The 27,531-nt window shown below is 49.4% G+C and overlaps 1 protein-coding gene across 1 annotated transcript in view; it reads left to right on the forward strand.

Annotated features, from left to right (window-relative positions):
- Positions 1-27,531, forward strand: part of KIF13B (kinesin family member 13B) — a 712,974-nt gene that overhangs the window by 656,199 nt on the left and 29,244 nt on the right. The window contains exon 38 of the mRNA XM_085613040.1: positions 14,291-14,353. Coding sequence (XP_085469166.1) covers positions 14,291-14,353 — 63 coding nt within the window. The remainder of the gene's footprint in view (positions 1-14,290; positions 14,354-27,531) is intronic.

Consider the following 27,531-nt stretch of genomic DNA (forward strand, 5'->3'; position numbering starts at 1 on the left):
GGGTTTGGACCAAGCTCTGATGGACACCAGGAGTCTTCCCATGGGGAGCTTTTGTTTCTGAAGGTCAGCATTTCTGTCTTATCAGTGTTGAGTTTCAGGCAGTTGGTTTTTATCCATTCGACTACATGGATCATGCATTCAGTGAAGTTGGACCTGGTTGTGGGGGATTTGTCTGACATGGATAGGATGTGCTAGGTGTCATTGGCGTAAGAGATAATTGTGATGCTGTGGGATTTGATGTTGTCTGCGAGTGGTGTAATGTAGATGTTGAACAGGGTGGGCCTGAGGGATGAATCTTGGGAGGGTGTGGGGGGGGGGGGGGAAAGCGGACTCGGCAGATCAGGTCCTTGCACTCGAATGTGTAGGGAGGAGAGTCTGACTCGCTGAGTTCTCCTTGTGAGGAAGGAGCATATCCATTTGATGGCTGGGCCTTGGATGCATGTGTCATGTAATCTTTCAATGAGTTTGGCGTGGGACACAGTGTCGAAAGCTGCGAAAGATACTAATTTAGTTCAAATCCTTACACGGCCTATCCCAGGAGCAAACAACATGTAGCTACTGATATTGGATGTATAGCTTGCGGATTGGAAGTGGAGGCTGCCTGCACCTCACCAGAAGTTCAGTGTCTGTTCATGAACCTTGACGGCTTCAAACCTCAATTTTCACCAAACGCCAACGCACTAAACCATGGAAACCCATCTCACCCGTAGGAAAAAGCCTGGTACCAGCTCTCTGTTCTAAAGAAAGTGAAAATGTTTCTTCCAGAAAAGGACATCAAAACTAGTGAGGCCCTAGTGCTTTTCATTTGGATGGCGGTAACACCCTTCTCCATGGCCTCCCAGACTTCACATTGGCTCCCTTTAAGGGCATTTTACACACTGTAGCACATCTCCGCCAGGGCCCAAAGAAACATGATCCCATCACATCGATCCTGATAGAACTCCATTGGTTCCTCTTGCCAGCTCGCACCATCTTCATATGTAGTTGCATCATTCACAAAGCCATGATAACCAGTACCCCTGTTTACCTTGCAGACAAGGTCATCACCTCTGGTGGTTATTGGCACACTTGCATCCAGGGCACCATCAGAATGGAGACTAAAATGTATGAAAAAAAGAAGAAAACTGGGCAGCAGGCCTTCTTCTTCTGTGTACGCAAGATTTGGAACACGGTTTCTGTATCTGCCAGGACTGCACCAACACTGCCTTATTCTAGGAAAAAGGTTGAGGACTCCACTCTTTAAAGAAAACTGCACACACTTCTGCCCCCAGAATCCAGCTACCTCTCCTGACAACTATCGTTCCTGTCGAAATTGTGGACTTTGTATGTCTCACTGCCAGAAACTAAAAGCCCGCAAATTGTTATACCCACCCAAATGAAGCTGCACATAAATTGCTTGAAATTAAATTTTCTTCCTCTTCTATAGAGACAAGTTATTGCAGTCCTCATTAACAATATAGCAACTCTGTTGTATTTGAGCAAGCAGGCAGGAGCAAAGCCACTCCCTACATCAAGTAACCATTCCGGCATTGGTCATTCCTGCCTTTTCATCTGGAGAGGAAACAAAATATCCAAATGATCAACATCAGACAATTTTAACCATTCTCTTCCAAATATCGGATGATATGGGTGCTTCTCAAGTTAGTCTTTAACAGTTGAGATTACCTCAAATCAACTTGCTTGTGATGGTTGACATTCATGCTTTTGCTTCTCCTATATAGGAGAAAGTTGGAAGATCATTTCCATCGGGATTGATAATGCTAATTCACTCTATGCCTTTTGCCAACTCCATTGATTCACAGTTCTCACAAAATTTTTGAAAATGAAAACTTTTGCCGTAATGCTCATGATACCATTCTGACCTAACCAATTTTGGCTTTGGACCGAATTCTGGAATCTTTAGGAAATATTATGAGTTTTGGATCCCCAGATTCATATTGAACCTTTACCTATTGCTGAACGTGAGGACCTAATTCCTGAAGAATCTAACCTAGGCATCCCTGGGTTTATCAGAAACAAACCCAGGGGTGCCTGTCTAACCAGACAAAAACTCCTTAGGCATCCATTGAACAACAAAGGGATCTTGAACCTCATCTTACCCATTACGGATCTCTCTAGATTAGGTTTTAACATAACACATCCAGCTTATTGGGGAATACAAATGGACCCTTGCATATAATATCTCGCAGCTATCACTCCCTACTCAAATAGGCCTGCAGACATTCACTATTTACTGTTATTATTTATTTATATGACACACAGTGTAAATCATATTATTACTATGTACCCAATATTTCGTCAAATAAAAATACTTAATACTGCTCAACTTACTGAAATAAAAGAAAGGTTGGCAGAACTTAGCAGAAGGAAATAGTGTTAAGGTATATAATGCGTGAGGGAGATTTCTGAAACATACTATCGACATACCCTCCCTAGTTTAAAGCTCTACTATAAAAACTAACCACCCTACAAATGCGCTTAGGGTTGCTAGATGCCCACTGCTAGCAGGTGACAATCCAGGTCCGGACTGTATGTTACAGGATAAACTGATTATATACCTGTGTGAACCAAAAACAGCTTGGAGACCTGCCCATTTTTAATTAATTTGTTTTATTCCCCAACCATTCCACGACCTTTTCAGTAGCACAGTGTAGAGTCTTCTGACCCTTGCGCCAAGTTGACTCATTGTCACCAAATGCGTGTGCCTGCACCAGGGTGTCAGAACATTTCTTCCCATTCCTATTCCTTTGTGGCTCTTCTAGTGTTAAGAGAAACATCTTGGCAAGAATGGATTCTGTTAGCTTCATCCAAGGGAATTCAGATTTTTTTCTAATTTCGTGTGCGAGGATGTTTTAGATGAAGCCGTCCGGTGCCTGCCACCGCGTGATGTCTGTTACCGACCCCCCACCTTGTCTGTCTCTGGTTTCTCTAGCACAACCACGATTCGAAGTCGTGCTCGGACTGTCGGGCTTTGGCTTCGAAAGCCTTATGTGAGCATGCTATGAAGCTCCTTGCGGCCCGGTACGCGACACCATCCAGCGAGACTCCACAGTGGTCCCAGTCCCGATCGAAGAAGAGGAGGTTGCGCGACTGCTCCTGGAGCCCAAAGTCCTCTTCGTCCCACTCGAGATCTTCGGGACACTCTGCGGAGCCAGAGCAAAGGTCGACTTTGCACGTCCCTCCCTTTCCGGGAGCCGGACCACCCCCTACTCAAATTAGAGAATTTTACAAGCCGTGTATTTGAATGGGTCAACCCCTCTGGTGAGCCCTCGGGCCCCGCAGGGTCGGAAGTGGCCCCATCAGGTTCCACACCCTCTGCTCCGGCCGGGCCTCTGGGATCAGATCCCGGATTCGTGTCGATGCCGGTCGTGCCATGGCGACCTCCTTCGGTGTTGGACCCATAGTCTGTGCCGCGGTGACCACCAGTGGTGCCTGCCCCATCCTTATCCCCGACAACACAGAGTCGAAACAACGTCGCTCAATGCCGATTCCGGCGCTGAGTGAACACAGGGGTTCTATGTTGTCACCTGAACACTTTGAAGATGTGTTAGGCTCGGGAGAGTAATGGGTGGGGTCAATGGACCCTTTAGGACACCACAATGACTCTGCAGAGCAGTTGGACTGGTATGGGGATCTTGGGGGAGCCAGTGGACTGGACACGTCTCCAGATACTGGCATGCTCTCTCCGCCAACTGTGGCTACGGAGGAAGCAGCATCTTATGCTATGGTGGTTAAAAGGGCAGCCAAGGTCCTCGGAATAGTGCTGCCTTCCGTGCAAGTCAGCACTAATCTCTTGACCGAGGTGCTTCAACCTGGGGCTTAGACCTCTGAACCCCTTTTGCCCTTTAATGAAGCACTAACTGATGTCCTTCTAGGCACATGGTCCAAGCCTAGCACAGGGGCTCCTGTGAATAGGACAATTGCACTCTTCCATCGTCCAGCTCCGGGCGACCCAAAGTTCCTCAGCCAACACCCCACACCCAAATGTTTGGTGGTGCAGGCCTCCACATCCCAGGGTGCGTTCCCTTCCACCCCTCCAGATAGGGAATCCAAGAGGGTGGATTCATTTGGTAAGATGTTTTTTTCCTCCAGCCTGGCATTGCAGTCGGTGAATATTGCATGCTTATTACGCCGTTTCTCCCACTCCCTTTGGGAGACGGTTGCGCAAGTGCTGCCACAAGTCCCGGAGGAGGCCCGAGTTGTGCTCTCCCAGGCAGTTCAGAATGGGAGAGATGCAGCAAAATACACCATTATGTGTGGCCTTGATATGACGGATTCACTGAGCAGATAAATTTCCACAACAGTGGCCTTGAGGCGCCACACCTGGCTTAGGACAACTGGCTTCTAGGGCGAGGTTCAGGCAAATTTGATGGACACGCCTTTTGATGGAACCCGTCTTTTTGGGGAAAAGGGAGATTTGGCCCTAGTAAGGTTCAAGAACTCTCAAGCTATGGTCAGATCCTTGGGCCTCTCTTCTACTCCTCGTGACCAGTCTACCTTTTGCGGCAACAGAAGGGGTTTCCAGCCGTGTCAGCCCTATCTCAGCCACCATCCTGCGCAGGCTTCCCAAGCCATGCAGGGACGTGGACGCGGTTCATTCCGACCTAGAAATGGAATTCAGAAGTCGTCGACCACCCTGCCGTCAGCAGCCACAGCCTCCAAGCACTCCTAATCTGACTCTGCAAAACCACACCACACCACTCCAGTTGGCGGGAGAATCCATCATCATCTCTCCCACTGGTGGTCCATAATATCGGACAGGTGGGTCTTGCAAATCATTCAGTAGGGCTAATCTCTGCCTTTCCTTTATTTTCCTCCCCCCATTGTGCCAAATCAGGAACGGCTGACGGATGATCATTTGAAATTGTTACAGCTCTCTTGGCCAAGGGACTTATAGAGAGGTTCGCGGTTTCAAAAGTTGGCAGTGGCTGTTATTCCCGCTACTTTCTGATTCCAAAGAAGAACAAAGGTTTGCAGCCCATTTTAGATCTTTAGACCGTCAGTCTCCTCCTCAAGCAGGAGAAGTTCAAGATGCTCACTTTAGCTCAGGTCTTGTCTGCTCTAGACCAAGAAGACTGGATGGTAGCGTTGTACCTGGAGGATGCATATTTTCACATCCCCATCCTGCTGGGCAACAGCCATTACCTGCGGTTCAAGGAAGGCCTTGAACACTTTCAGTTTTCCCCTTCGGCCTTACCAGTACTCCTCTGGTGTTCACCAAGGGGATGGCGGTGGTTGCGGCTCATCAGCGCAGATCAGGGGTGTCAGTCTTCCCCTATCTCAACAACTGGCTGTTGAAGGCGCCTTCACCTTAGGCTGTCGTCTCCCACCTCCAGACTACGGCCAACCTCCTGCATTCGCTGTGGTTCTCTATAAACGTGCCAAAGTCACACCTGACTCATTCTCAGACGCTCCCTTTCATCAAAGTTGGTCTGGACACAGTGCAGTTTTTGGCTTATACTCCCGAGCAGCCGATATTCAGGCTATGATACCGATGTTTCAGCCTCTATCCTGGATTTCGGTGAGAATGACTCTGAGGCTGCTGGGACTCATGGCTTCCTGCATCTGGTTGGTAAATCACGCCAAATGGCGTATGTGGGCTCGGCAGTGGGACCTGAAGCTCCAGTGGGCGCAGCATCAGGGTACTCTCTCTGATGTGGTTCAGACCTCGGAGGAAACGGCAAAAGACTTAGTGGTGGTAGATGAACCACGATTGGGTCAGAGGCAGACCCCTCTCCCTTCACCAACCAGATCACACAGTAGTGAAAGATGTGTCACTCCTTGGATGGGGCGACCATTTGGGAGAGGTGGAAATCAGGGGACACTGGTCTCTGGCAGAGTAGGGGCTCCACATAAATTTGTTGGAGTTTCGAGCGATTCGAAAAATTTAAAGCACTTCTTCCCCTTGACAGAGGGAAGTTAGTGCAGGTGTTCACGGACAACACCACCGCCATGTGGTACTGCAGTAAGCAGGGTAGGGTGGGGTCATGGACCCTTTGTCGAAATGCCCTGCGTCTCTGGACATGACTGGAACAGCAGGGCATAACCCTGCTGAATGCCAGGGCGGACAAACTCAGCTGTCTATGCCTAGCGGATCATAAATGGCGTCACCAGTCGGAGCTGGCGCAAGGTCTCTTTCAGCTAGTGGGAAGAACCTTGGTTAGATTTGTTCACCTCCAAAGAGAACGCTCAGTGTCAGCAATGCTGTGTGCTGAAGTTTCCAAGGCAGCTATCGCTCGGTGACGCCTTTTGTCATGAGTGGAGCTCAGGCCTGCTGTACACCTTTCCACCCATACCACTCCTGCCCAGGGTTCTGAAGAAGATCGGGAATGGCCAAGCCCAAGTCATTTGTGTGGCTCCTGACTGGGCGAAGAGAGTCTGGTATCCAGAGCTTCTGAAAAGGTGCATTGGTCCTCCAATCAGGCTTCCCCTTCAGGTGGATCTTCTGTCACAGCAGCATGGGAGGGTCCTCCACCCAAATCTGTTAACTCTGCGCCTCCATGCATGGAGATTGAGCGGTGGCAGTTGATGGCTTTTGACCTTCCTCCTGAAGTATGCAACGTTATTTTGGCAGCCAAGCTGCCCGCCACTAAGACGGTATATGCCTGCCGTTGGCAGAAATTTGTGTTATACTGTACAGAAAGGTCTATTGACCCTCTTTCTGCTTCTCTTTCCACTGTTCTTCTGTTCATTTTAAGCCTTGCCCAGCAAGGCTCTGCGTTGGGTACTCTCAATGGTTACCTTTCTGTTCTGCTCTATCCCCTTTTTAGCGGCTGCTAGACCAACCCTCTCTCTTTAGGTCTCCAATTGTACATAGGTTTCTGAAGGGGTTGGCTCTTTTGTTTCTGCCCACACCCTTTGTTTGCTGCAGTGGGACCTGAATTTGGCCCTCACCTATCTTATGTGTGCTCTGTTCGAGCCTTTACACAACTGTCCCCTCCGGCTGCTTACCATCAAGCCAGCCTTTTTAGTGGCGATTACATCTGCCCGAATGGTGAGTGAGTTGCTGGCGCTGTCTTGCACACCTCTCTACATGATCTTTTTTCCAGACAAAGTGGTGCTTTGCACCCGGGCGTAATTTTTGCCAAAGGTTGTGACCCCATTCCATCTGGGTCAATCCATCACACTGCCCACCTTCTTTGCTCCCCCTCATCCCTCTAAGGAAGCGCAGCGTCTCCACCTACTGGATCCAAAAAGCGCGTTTTCGTTCTACCGTGACCACACAAGAGTTCTAGGTGGATGACCGATGTTTGTAGTGTACGTGGGAACTAAGAAGAGGCGGGCAGTGCAGAAAAGGACCATCTCTTGCTGGGTCGTTCTCTGCATTAAGATCTGCTATGCCCTGGCTAAGAAGCAGCCCCCTGAGGATTAAGGGGCTATTCCACCAGGGGAAAGGCTCTAACTACAGCCTTGGCTCGGGGGTGTCCCTGTCCTGGACATCTGTCAAGTGGCAATGTGGGCATCCTTGCTCACGTTTGCCAAGCACTACTGCCGGGACAATCTGAAAGAGACACATTAGTGTTAGATTCCTTACCTTAGAATTACCCCCAGGCATCAGACTGTATCCAGAAAGCTTTCGTGAACAGTATCCCTGCGCGTCGGAAGGTGGCGTCATGCAGCTCTGCGTCCGTTGTAGGCGTTGTGATCGCCGGGGTGACGTTGCGGCAGCTACTTAGACTCCGCCCTCACGCACTGATGTCAGTTCTTTCTTTTTCCACATCAGCAAGCGCAGATCCAGAGAGAGCGGTACCCCCAGTCAATTTTAGACTCAGTTTTTGGGGACTTTTGTCTGTTTTATTTTAGTCTAGCGACTCCTGGTGCTGTAGGAATGCCCGGTTTCAAATCTTGCGAAGTTTGTCCCCGCATGATGTCGGTGACGGACCCACACCGCAAGTGTCTCTACTGCCTGGGGCGCAACCACGACCCCTCGTCGTGCCCCGACTGCCGGGCCATGGCTCCGAAAACTTTGCGGTAGCGGTCCTGAAAGTTGCTTGAGGCCCGGAGGTCAGCTCCGCGCCGTTCAATGTCCCGGTCCCATGGGAGGTCGAGGGACCGGTCGCGGAACCACCACCATCGTTCAACGAAGTCTTCGCACTCGGAATCAGGTAAGACGAAGCACAAGAAGTCGAAGAAGCGCCATCACTCTTCGCCTTCCCCTAGCCTGTCGTGCAACATGGCTGAGGGTGCGAGTGGTGCCACCCCATGGCTCCGGCCGAGCCTGAGCAGTTGTTGACTGCCTACCCGCCTTTCCCGGGTCCGTCTGCGACTCCGGCCCAGCTGCAGGACTTTCTGCCAGCCATGGCTCACCTATATGGCCCGTCGGCGTGCTTTCGGACCCCGTGGGTTCGACTGGGGGTTCTCGTCCTTCTTCCTCGATGGCTTTGGCATCGTCGACGGCTCCAGCCTCGGCGCAGTGAGACCCCCATGGATCCATGCATGGATCCCAGCCGACGTCGGTTGACCTTGTACGACCTCCGTCGACGTCTACCGCCGGCATCATCCGGCCCCCGGCCGATGTCGTCCCCGGCTTCCACCCCGACATGGAGACGGTGCCAGACCGGTGTCGATGGATGCCGATTCCGAGGCCGATGGGGAATTTCTATCCCTTTCTCCATCCTCCTCCTTCTTTCCTGCCTGCCCAGCAGGTTACGGAGGACAGGGAGGACTGGGAGGGGTCTGAAGATCCTCTAGCAGCCCAATGCGAGTTAGACCCAGACTGGGCAGAGGATTTGCAGGACGCAGGTGGACTGGATTTTTCTCCAGAACCTAGTGCACGGTCTCCTTCTACCATGGCTACGGAGGAGGGTGGTACTTATTCAGTGGTGTTGCGTAGGACAGCCGAGGCTCTCCACCGCGAGCTCCCTACTGTGGCCATCAGGACTAACCTCCTGACAGAAGTGTTTCAGCCGGCGGCTTCCTCTGAGGAGCCGCTGCTGCCCTTTAATGACGCACTTTCAGACGTGGATAGGAACGTGGTCCATCGCCCGGGCCCCGGGCGACCCCATTTTCCTTTCCCAACACCCTACTCCTGAGAGCTTGGTTGGCCAAGCCTCTGCGTCCCCGAGTGCATTCCCTTCCGCACCTCCGGAAAGGGAATCCAAGAAACTGGAGCAGTTTGGGAAAAAGATTTTTTCTTCTGCCAGTTCAGGGTTGCGGTCTGTGAACACCGCATGCCTCTTGGGCCATTATTCCCACTCTGTGTGGGATACGGTGGCGCAGATGCTGCCTCAGTGTCCGGAGTAGGTCCGGACGGTACTTTCCTAGGCTATTGCTGAAGGGAGGGATGCAGCCATGTTCACGATTCGTTGTGGCCTGGACACCGCTGACTCACTGGGAAGAGCGATTTCCACAACAGTGGCACTACGCCGTCACACCTGGCCGAGGACAACTGGCTTTTTAGGGGATGTCCAGAACACTCTGATGGACATGCCCTTTGGCAGATAGTGCGTTGGCGCGCTTTAAGGACTCGTGGGCTACAGCCAAGTCCCTGGGCCTTTCGGCCACACACACTCCTTCGGCTTTTGCTTTTGGCTCCTTTAGTGGCCACGGAAGGGGCACCCAAACACGTTTGTTTCAGAGCCACCGGCCTGCGCTGCAACAGTCTCAGTGCAGCCGCAGATGTGGGACCCGCTGAGGTGGGTCACAGGGCCAGCGGGCAGGTCAGTCCACCACCACCACTGCCTCCAAACCTTCCTAGTCCGGTGTTTCAGGCCCATCAAACGCCACTGGGGCACCATCACTTCGGACAGGTGGGTTTTACAGATAGTCCGAAGGGACTACCCCTCCAGTTATGCCCCCTCAGTTCCACCGCATGTCGGGTGATAACTTGACACTTCTCCAGCAGGAATTTGCAGCCCCGTTGGCCAAGGGGTCCATCGAGTGCGTATCGATGCCAGAAGTGGGTCATGGTTGTTATTCCCACTACTTCCTGGTTCCAAAGAAGGACAAGGGCCTGCGTCCTATCTTAGACCTTGGGAACGTCAATCGCTCCCTCCGGAAGGAGAAGTTCAAGATGCTCACACTTGCTCAGGTTTTGTCTGCGCTAGACCCGCAAGACTGGATGGTAGCGTTGGACTTGCAGGACGCTTACTTTCATATCCCAGTCCTGCCGGCGTTACCTGCGGTTCACGGTAGGCCACGAGCACTTTCAGTTCACCGTGCTCCCTTTTGGCCTTACCAGCGCCCCTCGGGTGTTCACAAAAGTGATGGCGGTGGTCGCAGCTTATCTGCGCAGATCAGGGGTTTCATGCTTCCACTATCTCGACGACTGGTTGTTGAAGGCGGGCTCGCCACAGGCAGTTGTTTCCCACCTCCAGACTACAGCCGACCTCCTGCATTTGCTAGGGTTCTCCATCAACGTGCTGAAGTCGCACCTGATTCCCTCTCAGAAGCTCCTCTTCATCGGAGCTGTTCTAGACAGGGCACAGTTTCGGGTTTATCCTCCCGAACAGCGAGTCCGGGACATTTGGGCTATGATTCCGATATTTCGGCCCTTGTCCGGGGTTTCGGTCAGGATGACTTTGAGGCTGATCAATCATGCCAGATGGCATATGCGGGCTCTGCAGTGAGACCTGAAGTTCCAGTGGGTGCAGCATCAGGGGAACCTGTCCGAGTACGTCCAGATCTCGGAGGGCACTGCATGACAATTGCAGTGGTGGCTCACGAACCAGCATTGGGTCAGTGGCAGATCACTCTCCCTTCCCCACCCGGAGCACACAGTGGTGACTGATGCGTCCCTCCTGCGATGGGGCGGCCACATGGGAGAAGCGGAGATCAGAGGCCTTTGGTTTCCGGAGGAGTCCAGGCTCCATATCAACCTTCTGGAGCTCTAGGCGATCCTACTTGCACTGAAGGCATTCCTTCCCTCTGTCAAGGGGAGAGTAGTGCAGGTGTTCACAAATAACACCACCGACATGTGGTACTGCAACAGGCAAGGCGGGGTCGTGGACCCTATGTCAGGATGCTCTGCGTCTCTGGACATAGCTGGAACATCAAGGCATTTCCTTGGTGGTTCAACACTTGGCAGGTTCTGTGAACGCCAAGGTGGACAAACTCAGCCGCAGGTGCATGATGGATCACGAATGGCGTCTTCACTCGGAGGTGGCGCAAGGTCTCTTTCAACAGTGGGGAGAGCCTTGGTTAGATCTATTCGCCACCGAAGAGAAGGTGCAATGTCATCACCTGCGCGTTTGAAGTTTCAAGGCGGCATTCGCTCAGCGACGCTTTTCGTCATGAGTGGAGTTGCGGTCTATTATACGCCTTTCCGCCTATACCACTTCTAGCCAGAGTGCTGAAGATCAGGCGCGACCGGGCCCAAGTCTTTCTTGTAGCCCCGGACGGGACTCGAAGAGTTTGGTATCCTGAGCTCCTCAGTATGAGCTTGGATCCCCCTATCCGACTGCCTCTTTGGGAGGATCTTCTGTCGCAACAGCAGGGGACGGTCCTCCACCCGAACCTGTCCAGCCTCCACCTCCTTGCGTGGAGATGGAGCGGCAGCAGTTGATTCCATTTGACTTGCCTCCTGAAGTCTGTGATATCATTCTGGCAGCCAGGCGTCCCTCCACTAAATCGGTATACGCCTGCAGGTGGAACAAATTTGTGGCATGGTGCACAGCAAAGGCTGTAGATCCCCTTTCTGCCCCTCTTTCAGAAGTCCTTTTGTTCCTTCTTTCTTTGGCCCGGCAGGGCTCTGCTCTGGGCACCATTAAGGGCTACCTTTCTGCAATTTCAGCCTTTCTCAGGCTTCCTGATCAGCCCTCTCTTTTCAAGTCCCCTGTTGTAAGTAGATTTCTCAAAGGCTTTACTCACCTTTTCCCTCCTATTCCTTTTGTGATGCCACAGTGGGACTTGAATCTGGTTCTTACGTATTTGATGTGCGCTCCCTTTGAGCCGCTTCACAACTGTCCTTTTTGTTTATTGACTTTGAAGAATGCTTTCCTGGTTGCCATCACCTCCGCTAGGCGCGTGAGTGAGCTCCAGGCTCTTTCCTGTAAACCTCCTTTTCTGTCTGTTCATCCGGACAAAGTTGTGCTCCGCACTCGTCCTTCCTTTTTGCCAAAGGTTGTTACTGCCTTCCATATCGGGCACACTATCACCTTGCCCAGTTTCTTTCCACCTCCGCACCCTTCCAGAGCGGAAGAGAGGCACCATCGTCTGGACCCAAAACGTGCGCTCTCATTTTACCTGAATCGCACACAACAGTTCCGGGTGGATGACCAGCTCTTTGTTGACTACGTAGGTGCCAAGAAAGGCCGGGCTGTCCACAAGAGGACTATCTCCCGCTGGGTTGTCTTGTGTATAAAAGCCTGTTATTCTCTGGCTAAAAAGGACCCTCCAGTGGGGCTGCGCGCCCATTCCACCAGGGCGATGGCAGCTACTACCGCATTGGGACGTGGTGTCCCCCTGCAAGACATCTGTCAGGCAGCCACGTGGGCCTCGCTGCACACTTTTACTAAGCATTATGGCCTTGACAGCCAAATCCAGGGAGACTGCTTCATTGGCCGTTCTGTTATCAGTGACTTTCTGGTGTGATCTTGGTTCGCAGACCCACCACGGGAGTTGGTAAAGAATCTATTACTAACGTTTCTCTTTCAGATGCACAAGTTACTTACCTTCAGTAACAATATATCTGTAAGAGACATTAGTTAGTGATAGATTCCTTACCGTCCCACCCATCCTCCCCGTTCTCCAAACTGATTTCTAGGATTAAGGTCATCCCTTTCAAGGCCCTAGTTTCAATGCACCAGTGGTCAGTATCTTGCATGACTCTGCGTTCCTGGCACAGAAATTTGTGTACAGAACTGACGTCAATGCTCAAGGGCGGCGTCTAAGTAGCTGCCACAACATCATCCCGGCGATCACTCGGATGAACAAGTTATTTACCATCGGTAACGTATTATCTGGTAGAGACGCTATCTAGCTGCAGATTCCTTACTGCCCATCCCATGCCTCCCCGCTTTGCGAACCAATTTTGTAGGCCTACGGTTACTCCCCCTTTTCAGAGCTTAAGTTTTGCACACAACTACGCCAGTTACTTTCTGGCCCTGCGCTTCTGGCGTGGAAAAAACTAAAAGTACTGACGTCTGAGTGCCTGGGAGCGCCAATATAGGTAACGCAACGTCATCGCTGACGACATCTAGCAGAGCTGATTGGAGCCACCCAACGGTGTGCGCTCAAGGCGCATTGCTCAGCAAAAGTTTCCAGATGCAGCCGGACGCCTGGGAAATTCAAAGGTAAGGAATCTGCAGCTAGATAGTCTCTACAAGATAATGCATTACCAAAGGTAAGTAACTTGTTCATTAAAATCTTTGCTTACATCACACTTCAGAATTACAAAAAATAATTTTGGCTTTCCTAACTGCTGAATGTGTACAGTTAATTTACAATTATGTTATGTTATGTTAAGGTGGCTTATATAGCGCATGGCTACCCCAGCAACGGGGCGTCCCAGCGCTTTGCAGACGGACTAGATACTCAGCAACCAGGCCAATGGTAGGATGAGCCACAGAGTCGGGCTAAAGAGTGGCAAATAGCCAGGTCTTAATTCTCTGCCCGAAAAACAAATGATTCGTGATAACACGAGCTTCGAGCGGGATTGTGTTCCATAGTTTCGGGGCCAAATATCTGAAAGATCGACCTCCTGCTCTACTCCTCCGGATCTTAGGAATGTGGGCCAGGAGCAGATCTGCAGAACGAAGAGCCCGGGTAGGGACATATAAAGAACTTAGATTTTGCAGAATTTTAGGGCCCGAGGAGTAGAGAATTTTATGGATGAGGCAGAGTGCCTTAAATTGAATGCGCTGCTTTGCAGGCAACCAATGCAGACGATAAAGGATGGGGGAGATGTGACCGTTTTTAGGAAGTGATTTCATTTTGTTGTGTGTTAGAAAAAATGACACCCTCCATCAATTCCTTTCATACTCTATGTACCCCAGCAAGATTGTCTCATAAGTCACTTTACTTTTCTCTCTCTGACTGCAAAGTGAGAGTTTATAAACACCAATCTCCATGTTACAATATAAGCAGCAATTTGACCGAAGACATGCCCACCATTTGACCTGTGTCTTTATAGCACAGCGAATGTGACAAGATAAATACAGAATTTTAAGATTCCTTGATCTATTGCTTGGACTTTCACGACTCACCAGCAATCGGTGCGCGACCTACAGTTTGGGTAACACTAACATAGACTGTAATGTTGCCATTTTCATGCTTAGTGTCTTAATGTTCTCTTTAGCAGTAGGCATGCCCTTATTTCATATTAAGAAATGTTGTGTCTACTCTTTTGCAGCCTGTTCCACGAATTATGGTGCAGTCAGCAAGTATTGATGAAAATGCTTTAAAGATCAAGCCGGTAAGGTTCGTTTAATAAAGGCAAGCTTCTCTCTACTGGTCTGTGGCCTGCAGTGACTGATAGTAACTCTACTCTATGGGAGTATGCTTCAGAGGAAAGCTTGTTTTTATAACCTACATTTCTTTTCATTGTGATTGCTGCCTAGCCGGAGATCCACCTATGTCACCTGCAAATTGTTGCACTCTGAGGTTTTGTATGAGAAGCCATTTTTTTCTGAAGAAAACTTTTCCATGAGTGGAAGAAGTCCGCAAAAAGACCACAATGTAATTGCCTAATATAGGATTGTAGTCTTGGATAACATAAATGCAGTGGCGAAGTTTATGAAAATTAGAGTCGTTTCACGCTAGCATCCTTGCTTGTGTTGGACACCTTTATGACCTATATTCAAACGAAAACCAATAGATCAATGTATTTATCTTGTTGCACTGTAGTACATAAAAATATAACTGTTTATGCAGTTATCTTCTTCTCTCTGTCTGCTGGGTTAGATTTTTCTACCCCGAAGAACAATAGACTGTTTGCCCATCATATCTAGCAGACTGTAGCAGGCACACTCCACCGAAGAGAAGCTAAGAGAGGAAAGATTCTGTGCGAGCACTTGAGATTTGATGGGTGCACTGGATCTAGCGTCGAGGTGGTGGCTTCTTTCACACAAAATGGAAGGGTGTGTTTCTGGAGTGCCTTCAGAAAGTTTAGATGCAGCAATATCCTCAATCTCAGTTTACTCACATTCTTGTCTTCATTGACCAATCTGTCCTACCCCCTCATTACACACTTTTACTATAGGAAGCACATGTGACTAGAATGCAGATCCCTCTCTTGCTGCCTTTTGAGAATGCTATTTGAGTAAGTTAACTAATGCATTGCTGATCTGAAAGAGACACGTTAGTGATAGATTCCTTACCTTAGAATATCCCCAGGTGTCAGACTGGATCCGGAAAGTTGTTGGCAGCAGTACCCCTGCACGTCGTTGGGCGTCGTCGTTCGGCTCCGTGTACATCGTTGTCGTCGTAGTCGGCGAGATGATGTCGCTGGAGCTACTTAAACGCGCCCACGCGCGCTGTCGTCAGTTCTTTTTCCGCGCCAGCAAGCGCAGATCCGGAGAGAGCGGTACCCCCAGTCATTTTTTGACTGAGCTTTTTGGGACTTTTGTCACTTTCTTTTTAATACTTCCACTCCAGGTGCATAGGGATGCCCGGTTTCAAGTCTTGCGCGTCCTGTCCCCGCATGATGTCGGTGACGGATCCGCACTGCGAATGTCTCTACTGCCTGGGGCGCGACCACAACTCCAAGTTATGCTCCCACTGCAGGGCCATGGCTACAAAAACTTTGCGGGAGCTGTCCCGAAACTGGCTAGAGGCCCGGGAGTCGGCTCCGCGCCGTTCAAGGTCCCGGTCCCGTGGGAGGTCGAGGGACCGGCCGCGGAGCCATCACCACCATTCCGAGTCTTCGCACCCGGAGTCAGGTAAGGCGAAGCACAATAAGTCGAAGAAGCGCCGTCGTTCTTCGCCTAGCCGGTCGCGCAACGTGGCTGAGGGTGCAGGTGGCGCCGCCCCTGCGGCTCCGGCGGAGCCTCCGCTGTTGCCGATGGCCTACCCGCCCTTTCCGGGTCCATCGATGACTCCAGCCTAGCTGCAGGAGTTCCTGTCAGCCATCGCACGTGTCTTTGGACCCTCCGGCCCTGCCGGTGTGCTTTTGGGGCCTGACTGGGGGTCCTCGTTCGACATTGCCGGCCCCGACGTAATCGACGACTTCGGTCTCGATGCTGAGAGACCCGCATGGATCCCCGTTCATGTCGGTTGGCCCAGTACGACCTCCACCATCGACGGCGCCGCCACTGGCGACGGCCGACGCCGTCCCTGGCCTCCTCCCCGACGTGGAGACGGGGCCGGAAGGGTGTTGACCGATGCCGATTCCGACGCCGTTTAGGAATTTCTTTCCCTTTCTTCACCCACCTCCTTATGTACCACCTGTTCGGCAGGCTGTGGAGGACGGGGAGGACTGGGAGGGGTCTGAAGACCTTCTCATAGCACAATGCGAGTTAGACCCGGACTGGGATGAGGATCCGGGGGATGCAGGTGACCAGGATTATACTCCTGAACCTGGCTTACTGTCTCCTTCTACCGTGGCTACGAAGGAGGGTGGTTCCTACTCTATGGTGTTGCGTAGGGCAGCCGAGGCTCTCCACCTCGAGCTTCCTACTGTGGCCGTCCGGACTAACCTCCTGACAGAGGTGCTTCGGCCGGCGTCTTCTTTTAATGAAGCCGCTGCTGCCCTTTAATGATGCACTCTCGGACGTTCTTTTGGGCACCTGGTCCAGGCCCAACACAGGTGCTCCTGTGGATAAGAACGTGGCCAGACGCCATCGCCCGGCTCCGGGTGACCCCGTTTTCCTCTCCCAACACCCTACCCCTGAGAGCTTGGTTGTCCAGGCCTCTGCATCCCCGAGCGTGTTCCCTTCCCCCACCACCGGACAGGGAATCCACGAAACTGGAGCAGTTTGGGAAGAAGATTTTTTTTTCTTCTGTCAGTTCAGGACTGTGGGCTGTGAACACCGCATGTCTCTTGGGCCATTATTCCCATTCTGTGTGGGATACGGTTGCGCAGGTGCTGCCTCAGTGTCCGGTGGAGGCTCGGACAGTACTCTCCCAAGCTATTGCTGAGGGGAGAGACGCAGCCAAGTTTACGATCTGCTGTGGTCTTGACACTGCTGACTCGCTAGGCAGGGAGATTTCCACGACAGTGGCGCTACGCCGCCACGCCTGGCTGAGAACGACTGGCTTTTCTGGGGATGTCCAGAACACATTGATGGACATGCCCTTTGATGGCACTCGCCTGTTTGGCGCTAAGGCGGATTGCGCATTGGAGCGTTTTAAGGACTCGCGGGCTACAGCCAAGTCTTTAGGCCTTTCGGCTACACGGACTCCTTCCGCTTCTGCTTTTCGCTCCTTTCGTGGTCAGGGAAGGGGCGCCCAAGCGCGTTCGTTTCAGAGCCACAAGCCTGCGCAGCAACAGTCCCAGCGCAGCCGCGGACGTGGGACCCGTAGAGGCGGGTCACAGGGCTAGAATGCAGGTCAGTCCCTCCCTTCCCCCCCCTTGCTGCCCCTGCCTCCAAGCCTTCCTAGTCCGGTGTTTCAGGCCCACCAGACGCCAGTGGGTGGCAGGATTCGCCATCACCTCCACCACTGGAGCGCCATCACATCAGACAGGTGGGTTCTGCAAATTGTCCGAAGGGGTTACTCCCGTCCCTTTGAGACAACCACCCCAGCCATGCCACCTCAGTCTCACCGCATGTCGGGGGATCACTTGGCACTTCTCCAGCAGGAAGTTACGGCCCTCTTGGCCAAGGGGTTCATCGAGCACGTTCCGATGCCAGAAGTAGGTTGTGGTTGTTACTCCCACTACTTCTTGGTTCCAAAGAAGGACAAAGGCCTACGTCCCATCTTGGACCTTCGGAACGTCAATCGCGTCCTCCGGAAGGAGAAGCTCAAGATGCTCACACTTGCTCAGGTCTTGTCTGCCCTCGACCCGCAAGACTGGATGGTAGTGTTGGACCTGCAGGATGCGTATTTTCATATCCCCGTCCTGCCGGCCGACCGGCGTTACCTGCAGGAGCATTTTCAGTTCACTGTGCTCCCCTTTGGCCTTTACCAGCGCCCCTCTGGTGTTCACCAAAGTGATGGCGGTGGTTGCAGCTCATCTGCGCAGATCAGGGGTTTGTCTTCCCCTATCTCGACGACTGGTTGTTGAAGGCGGGCTCGCCCCAAACAGTCCTCTCCCACCTCCAGACTATGGCCGTCCTCCTGCATTTGCTGGGGTTCTCCATCAACGTGCTGAAGTCGCACCTGATTCCCTCTCAGAAGCTCCTCTTCATCGGAGCGGTTCTGGACACGGCGCAGTTTCGGGTTTATCCTCCTGAACAGCGAGTCTGGGACATTTAGGCTATGATTCCGATCTTTCAGCCCTTGTCTTGGGTTTCGATCAAGATGACCTTGAGGCTGCTGGACCTCATGGCCTCCTGCATCCTGCTAACCAACCATGCCAGATGGCATATGCGGGCTCTGCAATGGGACCTGAAGTTCCAGTGGGCGCAGCATCAGGGGAACCTGTCCGACTACGTCTAGATCTCAGAGGGCACTGCACAACAATTGCAGTGGTGGCTAACGAATCAGCATTGGGTCAGCGGCAGCTCCCTCTCCCTTCCCCAGCCGGAGCACACAGTGGTGACGGATGCGTCCCTCCTGGGATGGGGTGGCCACATGGGAGCGGCGGAGATCAGAGGCCTCTGATCTCCGGCGGAGTCCCGGCTCCATATCAATCTTCTGGAGCTTCAGGCGATCCTTCTTGCACTGAAGGCATTCCTTCCCTCTGTCAAGGGGAGGGTGGTGCACGTGTTCACGGACAACACCACTGCCATGTGGTATTGCAACAAACAAGGCAGGGTAGAGTCGTGGACCCTATGTCAGGAGGCTCTACGCCTCTGGACATGGCTGCAACGTCAAGGCATTTCTTTGATGGTTCACGAATGGCGTCTTCACTCGGAGGTGGTGCAAGGTCTCTTTCAACAGTGGGGAGAGCCTTGGTTAGATCTGTTCGCCACCGAGGAGAACGTGCAATGTCATCACTTCTGCGCGTTGGAGTTTCCAAGGCGGCACTCGCTCGGAGACTCTTTTCGTCACGAGTGGAGCTGTGGTCTATTGTACGCCTTTCCGCCTATACCACTTCTACCCAGATTGCTGAAGAAGATCGGGCGCGACTGGGCTCAAGTCATTCTTGTGGCCCCGGACTGGGATCTAAGAGTTTGGTATCCCGAGCTACTCCGTATGAGCATGGATTCCCCGATCCGAATTCCTCTTCAGGAGGATCTTCTGTCGCAGCAACAGGGGACTGTCCTTCATCTGAACCTGTCCAGCCTCCACTTACATGCGTGGAGATTGAGCGGCGACAGTTGATTCCATTTGACTTGCCTCCTGAAGTCTGTGATGTCATTCTGGCAGCCAGGCGTCCCTCCACTAAATCGGTATACGCCTGCAGGTGGAACAGATTTGTGGCTTGGTGCACAGCAAAGTCTGAGGATCCCATTTCTGTCCCCTTTTCAGAGGTCCTTTTGTTCCTTCTTTCTCTGGCCTAGCAGGGCTCTGCTCTGGGCACTATTAAGGGCTACCTTTCTGCAATTTCAGTTTTTCTCGGGCTTCCTGATTAGCCCTCTCATTTCAAGTCACCTGTTAATAGATTTCTCAAAGGCATTACTCTCCTGTTCCCTCCTATTTCGTTTGTGATGCCGCAGTGGGACTTGAATCTGGTGCTTACTTTTCTGAAGTGCGCTCCTTTTGAGCCGCTTCACAACTGTCCTCTTCGTTTATTAACTTTGAAGACTGCTTCCCTGGTTGCCATCACCTCCACTAGGCGCGTGAGTGAGCTCCAGGCTCTTTCCTGTAAGCCTCCTTTTCTGTCGGTTCATCCGGACAAGGTTGTGCTCCGCACTCGTCCTTCCTTCTTGCCAAAGGTTGTCACTGCCTTCCACATTGGGCAAACTATCACCTTGCCCACTTTCTCTCCGCCTCTGCACCCTTCCAGGGAGGAAGAGAGGCTCCATCGTCTGGACCCAAAATGTGCGCTTTCATTTTATTTGAATCGCACACAACAGCTCCGGGTGGATGACCAGCTCTTTGTTGTCTACGTAGGCACCAAGAAAGGCCGGGCTGTACACAAGAGGACTCTCTCCCGCTGGGTCGTCTTGTGTATCAAAGCAGATTTATTCTCTGGCTAAAAAAAAAACCCCGGTGGGGTTGCACACCCATTCTACCACGGCGACAGCAGCTACTACTGCATTGGGACGTGGTGTCCCCCTGTAACACATCTGTCAGGCAGCCACGTAGGCCTCGCTGCACACTTTTACTAAGCATTATTGCCTTGACAGTCCAGTCCGGAGAGATGGCTTCTTTGGCCGTTCTGTTCTCCGTGACTTTCTGGTGTGAGCTTGATTCTCAGACCTACCACCGGGGTTGGTATTGCTGGGGTATCTATTCTAAGATAAGGAACCTATCACTAACGTGTCTCTTTCAGATGCACAAGTTACTTACTTGTGTAACGATATATCTGTAAGAGACATTAGTTAGTGATAGATTCCTTACCGCCCCACCCATCCTCCCCGTTCTGCGTACTGATTTCTAAGGTTAAGGTCATCCCTTTCACGGCCCTAGTTTCAATGCACCAGTGGTCAGTATCTTGCATGGCTCTGCGTTCCTGGCGCGGAAAGTCGTGTACAGAACTGACGTCCGCATGCGTGGGCGCGTCTAAGTAGCTCTAGCAACGTCATCTCGGCGACTACGACGCCAATGACATATGCGGAGCCGTACGACGACAACGCCTACCGACGCGCAGGGGTACTGCTGACGAAAACTTTCCGGATCCAGTCTGACGCCTGGGGATATTCTAAGGTAAGGAATCTATCACTAACTAATGTCTCTTTACAGATGTATCGTTACACAAGTATGTAAGTCCAATAGTCATATATTTTCTTCAGTGAGACAGGGTAAGCAAAGGTTCAAACACACAGTCTGATCATTTAAACTGAAGTGGTTTGGGAAACATACCATTAAAACCTGCAGCTGGCCAGTTATGGCAACCCCCCCACCCCCCCCCCCCCCCCTCCCCTGAATTACTCTTGGTGCTCACATATGGCATCACTGAGAACAATGGCGTCCCAAGTTAATTGGTTGCTGGTTACAGCGAATCTTAACCACAGTATGGATTCAAACTGTTACTCTTGGAGTCTTCCTGTGATGTTCTGTGCCCTACTCGTTCCTTTTCTGGATGACTGAGTCTCCGGTTCTTTTGTGCCTGTTCTCAGGGGTATCATTTCATTCCATTCCTTGTCATCAATCTGCAATCTGTACCTTTTTGTGCCTGTTCTCAGAATTATCATTTTATTTCATTCCATTCCTAGTCATCAATCTGCAATCTGTACCTTTAGAAGCTCAGGATCATCTTCTATGACTTCCTTCATGACCTCCAGGCCTTCTGTAAGACTAGCACATTGGTTGCCAGACTTTCAGCAACTGATCCTTTTTTGTTAGTTCATAGGAGTCTGTGTTCTTTGCAACTGTGCTGTGCGGCTTCCTTTTGTGTGTAATCCAGCCTTCTGTATACTATGTAGTGCCTAATCTCCACTTTGATAATAATTACTGCCTCCTCCTGGCAGGTAATGCAAATAGTGAAGGGCTTTCCAACTAGGTTGATTAGCCACCTTCAACTTCATGATGGAGCCTACGTCATCTCACTTCCTCCACTGTAGTTCCATCTGAAGCTTCTGGCTTCATTTCTGTGTCCAACTATGTATTGCCGTAGCTTAGTCTTACTCTAGCCACTCACCTTGAGTCTGAAGTTTCTCCTCGTGTTTGGAGTTTCGTGTTTGTTCTTGCAATCTCAGGGCTCAGTTATGAGCTTGGTGCGTCTATAATTTGCTTCTACTGACCAGGGTGCATTTTTCCCACACGGGACACCCTCTTTTGAAGGCCATACAGCACTTAGATCTCATTATGAATACAGAATCCTCCATCTTGTTTTGCCCGGGCTGACATCCTTTCCTGCAGGGAAGTGCTGACAACACCAGTAAATTCTGTTTTCCATTCCTTGTTCTGTAGGACAGGGAATTATCTTTCTGTGGCTAGTTTAAAGCTTTCCATTTTAGCACTGGAAAGGCCAACAGCAGGGGTTGCTTCCAAATAAATCTTTCACTTGGATCCCATGTATCATCTCTCTCAAAACATTTTACTGCAAGAGTTGGAGATAATCTACTAGAGACAGCCTCCAGAAGCTGTTGTATCTTTATTTTAATTCAAAACAAAAGAAAAAAAATAGTTTTTATGGTCAAAAAAATCTTTAAGAGCATGCTTTGCAGCATGAGTTTTTTCTGGGAGTACTGCAGATAAGGCATAGCGGGAATGGAATGCCCTTTGTCTGGTTCGAATGGGGCAGTAATAACGCCAGAGAGCACAGGATACAGCCAAACAATCCAAAACCCAAGAAATTAACAAAGTGAAAAACAAAATCCTTCAGGCGTTTTATTGGACAGATTTATGTTGAAGGGATATTGTGGTGATAAAAGCTGCTGGCCTTACAACGCTTCAAGAATTAGCTGACTGATATCTTAATGGTTGAATGTTGGACCCGTTAGCATTTAATCTCCAAATATCTACTAGAATTCCAAAGTTGGAGTGCTCTATTGATAATATGGTGAGGCAAGCTAATAATTGGATGGAATCCACACTTCATACTCTCCTCCCAAAAACTGTGGCTTCCAAAAGTAGGTCTCTGGTACCCTGGTTCTCTTCCCAGCCTCTTGCTTTAAAAAAAGTTGTGTAAGCACACACATTGTGCAGAAATTATAACATTGATGATAAACTGAAGTACCTGAACTCATGGAATCTTTACCATAAAGCTTGCCGAGAAGCACATGTAAGCTATTTCAGTAATACAATCAACTGATGTAAGAATCCAGCCAAGGAGGTTTTCCAATAGCTAAATCCCTGTCTGATCCTGCTCATATGGTTCCGAAGGATCTGCTATTCTCCTAAAGAATTCATGAATTGGCTAATTCTTTCTTTGATAAATTTGCTAACCTCTATGCCTCATTAGAGGCCCCGGTAGCCAAGGGCCTCCCTATTACAGTCAACGAAGAAGTAGACGTGGTCGCTAAATCAGGTGCAAGTTCTGCTTTTGAGTCTTTTACTTTAATTGACTTGCACAGTTTTGAGTCACTGCTTGACTTTATGAAATTGAGATCCCCATCCAACCCTGCTCCCTTGCGGGTACTCAAATTGGGTAGTGACTCTCCTCTACCTGGATAGATTTGCTCAATATATCTTTGACACAAGCCATGGGTCATGTTTCCTGGAAACACACCAGGTGGTACCTTTTGTTTAAAAAAAAAAAAAAAACTACCCTTGATGCAGCTTAGCCAGAAAACTTCCACCCCATCTCACTCCTCCCGGCTTTAACTAAAGTATTAGGTACACATATCGGTCATTGCGTGTCATCTTACTTGGAATCTTACCACCTTCTTGATGGCTTGCAGTTTGGCTTTCATCCATGCCATTGCCAGGAGCTGGCTTTAGTAGGGGTCACTCAGCACCTAAGAGCAACGCTTGACTCTGGCGGCATTGCTGCACTGATCCTTCTTGATCTCAGCGCAGCGTTTGATACAGTGTCCCATGAGGATCTTCTCCAGCGGCTGGCTGACTGGGGCATATGGGGTCGTGTCCTTCTTTGGTTTCACTCCTTTTTGGAGGATCAAACTTTTTAGGTGATCTCAAGTACCTCCTTCTCTTAAGTTTCTAAGCTGCCTTACGGGGTTCATCAGGGTTCTTCCATGAGTCCTATGCTTTTCAATGTATATTTTCAACCCCTGTCTGCAATTGTAAAGGCTTTTTGCATTACCTTGTTTTCTTATGCCAAAGATGCCTGAATAGTCTTTTCTTTATCCTCTACTAAGTTCAGACGTGTCCTTGAGTTGAGGCCCTGCCTAGTGGCAGTGACGCTCTGGATGAAAAACAATTGCTTAAAGTTGAATGGAAATAAATCCAAGGTTCTGGTGGTGGGTGATCAACCTCTGCCTTGGTGCCTGTCTGATTGACCTGAAGCTCTTGTCCCCATTCCTTCTCCTAAGCAGGTGATTAAGCATCTCCGTTTTTATCTAGATTGCAATCTTAGGTTAGATTCTCAGATCAACAGGGTTGCCGCCACTCGGTTCGGGCTACTTAAAAGCCTGCAAAAAATGATGGGGCTTCTGCCAGTCCCTGCTCAGAGAACTGTTGTGCAGGCCCGAATTACTTCATGCTTGGACTATGGCAATGGGCTGTATTTGGAAATTTCGAAGTCCCTTCTAAACATATTGCAGATAATGCAAAATGTGGCTTCTAGACCACTCTGTCATGTTATTTGTTATGTTTCAATTTCTGTTCCCTTGCATGAGCTTCATTGGCTACCATTGAAAAACTGATCCAGTTTAAGGCTCTGTGCATTATGTATAAATTGCCCAGAGGGCTCCTGACTATATTAACAAGTTGGTCACCCATTATGTTCCTAAGCATACTCTATGCTCTTGTAGCCTTGGTCTTGCGGTCACTCCTTGAGTGAAGCTGGTTAGGCAAGGAGGCAGGTCTTTTAGATACCTCTGCCCTAAGCTCTGGAACACGCTTCCCTCCGGAATTCGAACTGCCTCTTCCCTCAAGGTTTTCGTAAGAAACTCAAGACCTGACTTTTATAATCGTTGTTGGTGTCTCAAATTTTTCTGATCTAGCATTGGGAAATACTATGGGCAGCCATGCGCATTACAACTGCACTAAGAATAATAAATCATATATGACCTAATTGACAGTGTATTTCATGAATTATGTCTCCGCGAGACCCAGCTGTACCGGTACAGACGGACTTACTTGCGCGTCGTGCTGAAGTACTTTGATTTACCAGACAGTCAATTAACATTACTAGACTGCGCCTTGGAGTTCTTGTTATCTCCTTTAAGAATTCATATGCCCGCCCTGGAAGTTTTGCTGCGACATTTATTTAAGTGGAACAAACTAGTTACGTTTGGATATTTGTGACTCCAGACACTGTTGATCACTGTCTACGAGACAGACGGATTTAAAAGAGGTTTCCTTCTGCCCCAATCCTGATGAGGCCCAAAACATATGGGCTGAAAAGCGTCGACTCCATAGTTTGAAGAAGCCCTCTAAAAGTTTTAACGAATTGAAAAGAAATTGTTGCACATTCCAATTTAAGAAGAGGGTCGAAATGTCCCCTCGGTTGTGTTATTCTTAGGGCTATCTTCTTCCTTTTGATACGGATTGCCATTGATAATTATTGTTTTTGATTTCTCTCATCTGTAATATGAATTAGGGTACAAGGAATGTTATTTCTGTACTGATGTGTTTTTGTGTTTTTTTGTATATATAATTTGTGTATATATAAGTTTATGTACTGTCCCATTTAAAATATAAAAATATTCCTTCAGACTACATTTTTGGTTTCTAAGTTAGAACAAATAATTGGACATTAATTACAGTCCTCGTGAGGGATTAATTACATTTTTCCTCTAGAAATAATTTTCCTACCTATCTATTTCGCCGCATTATTGTTGTATTTCCAGTGGACTATGGCAATGGGCTGTATGTGGAAATTTCGAAGTCCCTTTTAAACATATTGCAGATAATGCAAAATGTGACTTCTAGCCTACTCCGTCATGTTATTCGTTATGTTTCAATTTTTGTTCCCTTCCATGAGCTTCACTGGCTACGCGTTGAAAAACGATGCAGTTTAAGTCTCTGTGTATTATGTATAAGGCAATTGCCCAGAGGGCTCCTGACTATATTAACAAGTTGGCCACCCCTAAGTGTGCTCTATGCTCATGTAGCCTGGGCCTTGCGATCACTCCTTGAGTGAAGCTGGTTAGGGAAGGAGGCTGGTCTTGTAGATACCTCTGCCCTAAGCTCTGGAACACGCTTCCCTCAAATTCGAATGCCCCTTCCCTCAAGGTTTTCATAAGAAACTCAAGACCTGACTTTTTTAATCGTTGTTGGTGTCTCACATTTTTCTGATCTAACGTTGGGAAATACTATGGGCAGCCATGTGCATTACCAATGCACTAATAATAATAAATCATATATGACCTAATTGACAGTGTATTTCATTCATTATGTCTTTGTGCACTACATACAGGTGTGGCCTGTGCATGCAACACAGAGGACACGGACTATAGGGACACGCATTGCCTTAAATAAGTCCTAGAGGCGTCTGCTTATCTTCCACATCCTCACAACACATCTGTGTGCTTAGAGTTGTAATCAGCTGTGGTCTAAACAAGAATAAAAGTCCATGAAAAGAACCTGTGCTTTGATATCGTTTTGCTTCTCCCAGAACAAGAACTTACTTTGTCATTCACGATGACGTAGTAACAAATGGAAGGAGAAAGCAAAGTGTGGCATATGGAACTTTGCACATAAAAATAGAAAAGGACAATTTAAAAAAAAGTCTCTAATCTTTTAGAGTACACAAGCTGGCAAACAATATTGATCTCTGAGGATTAGTAAATTTTGCCTCTCAGAAGTATATCATCGAAATGGGCTGTTACTTTCAAGCGGTGCAGTTAATTTCATATTCTGCGGGTGAACCAGAGAGCGAGGGAAGTGGATTTGGAGATAGTGAGAACATAGAAATGGCGAATGACTTGGAATTACGTGATCTATCAAACCTGCAAATGATGCCAGGAGGCGCGCTGTAGATCACAGCGGCTTCTCAGTCCAGACACTTTCTGCATTTCAAGCTGCAAATGGCTCTCCTTGTCACACAAATCATCTTTCAGTAAATATTGGAACGTGTCTTCCGTTTGTGGCCCCACTCGTCCCCCACCTTTTCTGAGTCAAATTAAAAGAAACATGCCTTCCAGTTTGCAGGGAATGCTCTATTGCAAGCAGAGGTGCATCTGGGTGTGTGACATGGTTGCCCTAGTGTGCCGTTTGCTGCTATGCACATTGTATGTTACCTAAAAGATTCAAATGTCTCCAATATGTTGGATACCTTTAATCGTTTAGGCCAGGCGCCTGATTTATGTGCTACCTTCACATGAGCATACAATGATCTCCCTGACAGAAATAACCTTCCCCTTTCCTCCCCTAGTAACACAACCTCCATCCCACCCAGCAGTCACCACAAACATTCACCACCTGCTAAAAGTGGTTGCTAAATGTATGTTTTAAGCCCTGCTGAATTGGGAATACTGTGTGGCATTACAACCGAAAAAATATGTCCCACACAGTAATTCCCCATTCCATGACTTTAACATGTAATTGCACAGTACTGGGTCGGATTTACCATGTAATAACAGTAAATTCACATGCACATTTACGATTTGGTGAATCCGCCACAGTACAGTGGAACCCATAATTGGGGCCTATGTGCTCTTATACCACATACTTATTAATAATAAACTACTTGTATCCATGCTGTATACTGACCCTGGGATGAAATTCAGAAAAAGCACTGAAGCCTTTGTTTGAATTCAAATTTGTGAAATAAAACATGGATACATCCAGTAAATTCAAGTACCTTTCACAGTAATGCCAGTAAATAACTGTTTGGTTGGTGGCTTGTTAGGGTGCACATCCCCATGGTGTAAG

The sequence above is a fragment of the Triturus cristatus genome, chromosome 6, assembly GCF_964204655.1.
Source record: "Triturus cristatus chromosome 6, aTriCri1.1, whole genome shotgun sequence".
Lineage (NCBI taxonomy): Eukaryota > Metazoa > Chordata > Amphibia > Caudata > Salamandridae > Triturus > Triturus cristatus.